Source organism: Nansenia antarctica (assembly GCF_963989245.1).
Source record: "Nansenia antarctica genome assembly, chromosome: 4".
NCBI classification, from domain to species: domain Eukaryota; kingdom Metazoa; phylum Chordata; class Actinopteri; order Argentiniformes; family Microstomatidae; genus Nansenia; species Nansenia antarctica.
In genome coordinates this window covers 50,456,342-50,458,323 of record NC_137689.1, presented here as the reverse complement: position 1 = coordinate 50,458,323, position 1,982 = coordinate 50,456,342, and the positions used below count along the sequence as shown (strand labels likewise).

The following is a 1,982-nucleotide window of genomic DNA, read 5'->3' as shown; positions in this document are numbered from 1 at the left end:
AGGTCAGGTTTAGACTAGAGAAGTAAAGATTGGTTGAGAGGTCAGGTTTAGACTAGTGTTAATTCTGGCAGCTGTTTTATATTTTGTGTTTTTTTGTGAAAAAACGTGATTGGATAAAAAGTGTAATTTATCAATTTCATTAATTTGCCATCATGATGAGGGGTGAGGAGGTTGGTTTGAGAGGTCAGGGGTGAATGGTCAGGGTCAGATGTCAGTGAGGACTGAGGGGTTAGAGGTCACAGTAACTGTGTCTCTCTGTCCAGGCTGAAGCCCATGTGCAGGAAGACCAGCGGGACACAGGTGGTCTACAGACCTCTAGGGACCCTAAAAAACACCAAGGTGGACCAGCAGGCCCTGGGTGAGACACACACACACACACACAAACACACACACCCCACACACACACACACACACACACACCCTTAGCGGTATTACAGAGAGATATCAGTGAATGTGATCAGTAGACCGTGGCTTTCCTCTGCTGTTTGCTGATTGGCCCTTTCCTGTGTCTCTGTCAGATCTGGAGGGTGACGATTGGCTGTTTGAGGAGTCGGACCTGGCGCCCACGAGGAAGAGGATGAAGATGAGGCGGGAGGCTGAACCCCCTCACCTCCCCGGCCCCACAGCGCCCCCTAGCACCCTGGAGGAACCTCTGCCTCTCACTGACCCTGTCACACACACCAAAGACTACATGGACTGTACTGAGTCTAACGATGAGGAGGAAGAGGAGGAGGAGGAGGGGCAGGGAGAGGAGGAGGGGGGAAAGAAGGGGATGGAGGGGGAGGAAGGGGAGGAGAAAACAGGGATGAAAAAGGAGGAAATGGAGAGAGGTGGGGAGACAGACCAGATGGAGGAAGAGGAGGAGAAGAGGATGGAGGGGGAGGGAGAGGAGGAGAAGAAGGGGGTGAAGAAGGAGGAAATGGAGAGAGGTGGGGAGACGGACAAGATGGAGGGGAGGGGGATGAAGGAGGAGGGAGAGGGAGGGCAGAAAAGGGGGATGAAGCAGGAGGAGGTAGAGAGAGAGAAGGAGAGAGAGAAGGAGGAGTCTGTCTGTGTCTCTGGCCCCGCCCCCCCATGCTGGGAGGAGTTCTTCACCACCCAGGCTCTGACAGACAGCCAGAACAGCCAATCACAGTCCTGCTCCTGCACAAGCCCCTCCCTGTTCGGCGAGGAAGAGGAAGATGAAGACAATAACGAAGATGATGACGAGGAGGACTCTCCCCCCCTCCACCAAACCCCCCCCTCTCTGTTATCCAATCAGGCCTCTGCGGGGGGGCGGGGCTTGACCCTGGCTGACACCATGCTCCTCCACTCAGAGGGGAGGAGGGGGCGGACCCAGGGAGAGGAGTCGACCAATGGCGCGGTCGGGAGGGAGGAGGAGAGCGACGGGGCCGGGCCTGACAGCCAATCAGGAGCGGGGGATCTGTCGGAGTCTCAGGTGTCGTCAGACTTCGACATCCCGGCAACGCCGGAATCACAGACGCCGCGGCATGATGACCTCACTGAGCTGTACAGGAAGCTGGCCGCCGGGGAGGAAGTGGTCATCAGGAGAGGAGGTCAGGGTTCCTTGTGACCGTCTCTCTACATCTCTCTCTCTCTCTGTCTCCCTCTCTCTCTCTCTCTCTCTCTCCCCCTCCCTCCCTCCCTGTGTGAGAGAGAGAGAGAGAGAGAGAGAGAGAGAGAGAGAGAGAGAGAGAGAGAGAGAGAGAGAGAGAGAGAGAGAGAGAGAGAGAGAGAGTCCTAGAGGGAGGGGGAGACAGAACACTAGGGTGTCAGTTATGCTGGAGGCACGGTCGGTGGTTGGCAGACATCTTTGTTCACGTATGTAGATCGTTAACCATATCCTCCACCTGTAGGATCAGCTGCAGCCTCCCACTCCAACCACACACACACACACACACACCTCTACCTCTCTGTACATTTTTACACCCCCCCGTGTCCTACTTTACCCTGCATACATTCCAGTAGCACCTGTGTAAGTC

The 1,982-nt window shown here is 55.6% G+C and overlaps 1 protein-coding gene across 1 annotated transcript in view; it reads left to right on the top strand.

Annotated features, from left to right (window-relative positions):
* Window positions 1–1,626, top strand: part of dclre1c (DNA cross-link repair 1C, PSO2 homolog) — a gene marked incomplete at its 5' end in the record, with an annotated part of 6,785 nt that extends 5,159 nt beyond the window's left edge. The window contains 3 exons of the mRNA XM_080529420.1: window positions 264–358; window positions 519–760; window positions 968–1,626. Of these exons, the coding sequence (XP_080385546.1) occupies window positions 264–358; window positions 519–760; window positions 968–1,573 (943 nt within the window). The 3' untranslated portion in view covers window positions 1,574–1,626. The remainder of the gene's footprint in view (window positions 1–263; window positions 359–518; window positions 761–967) is intronic.
* Between the last annotated feature and the right edge of the window lie 356 nt (window positions 1,627–1,982).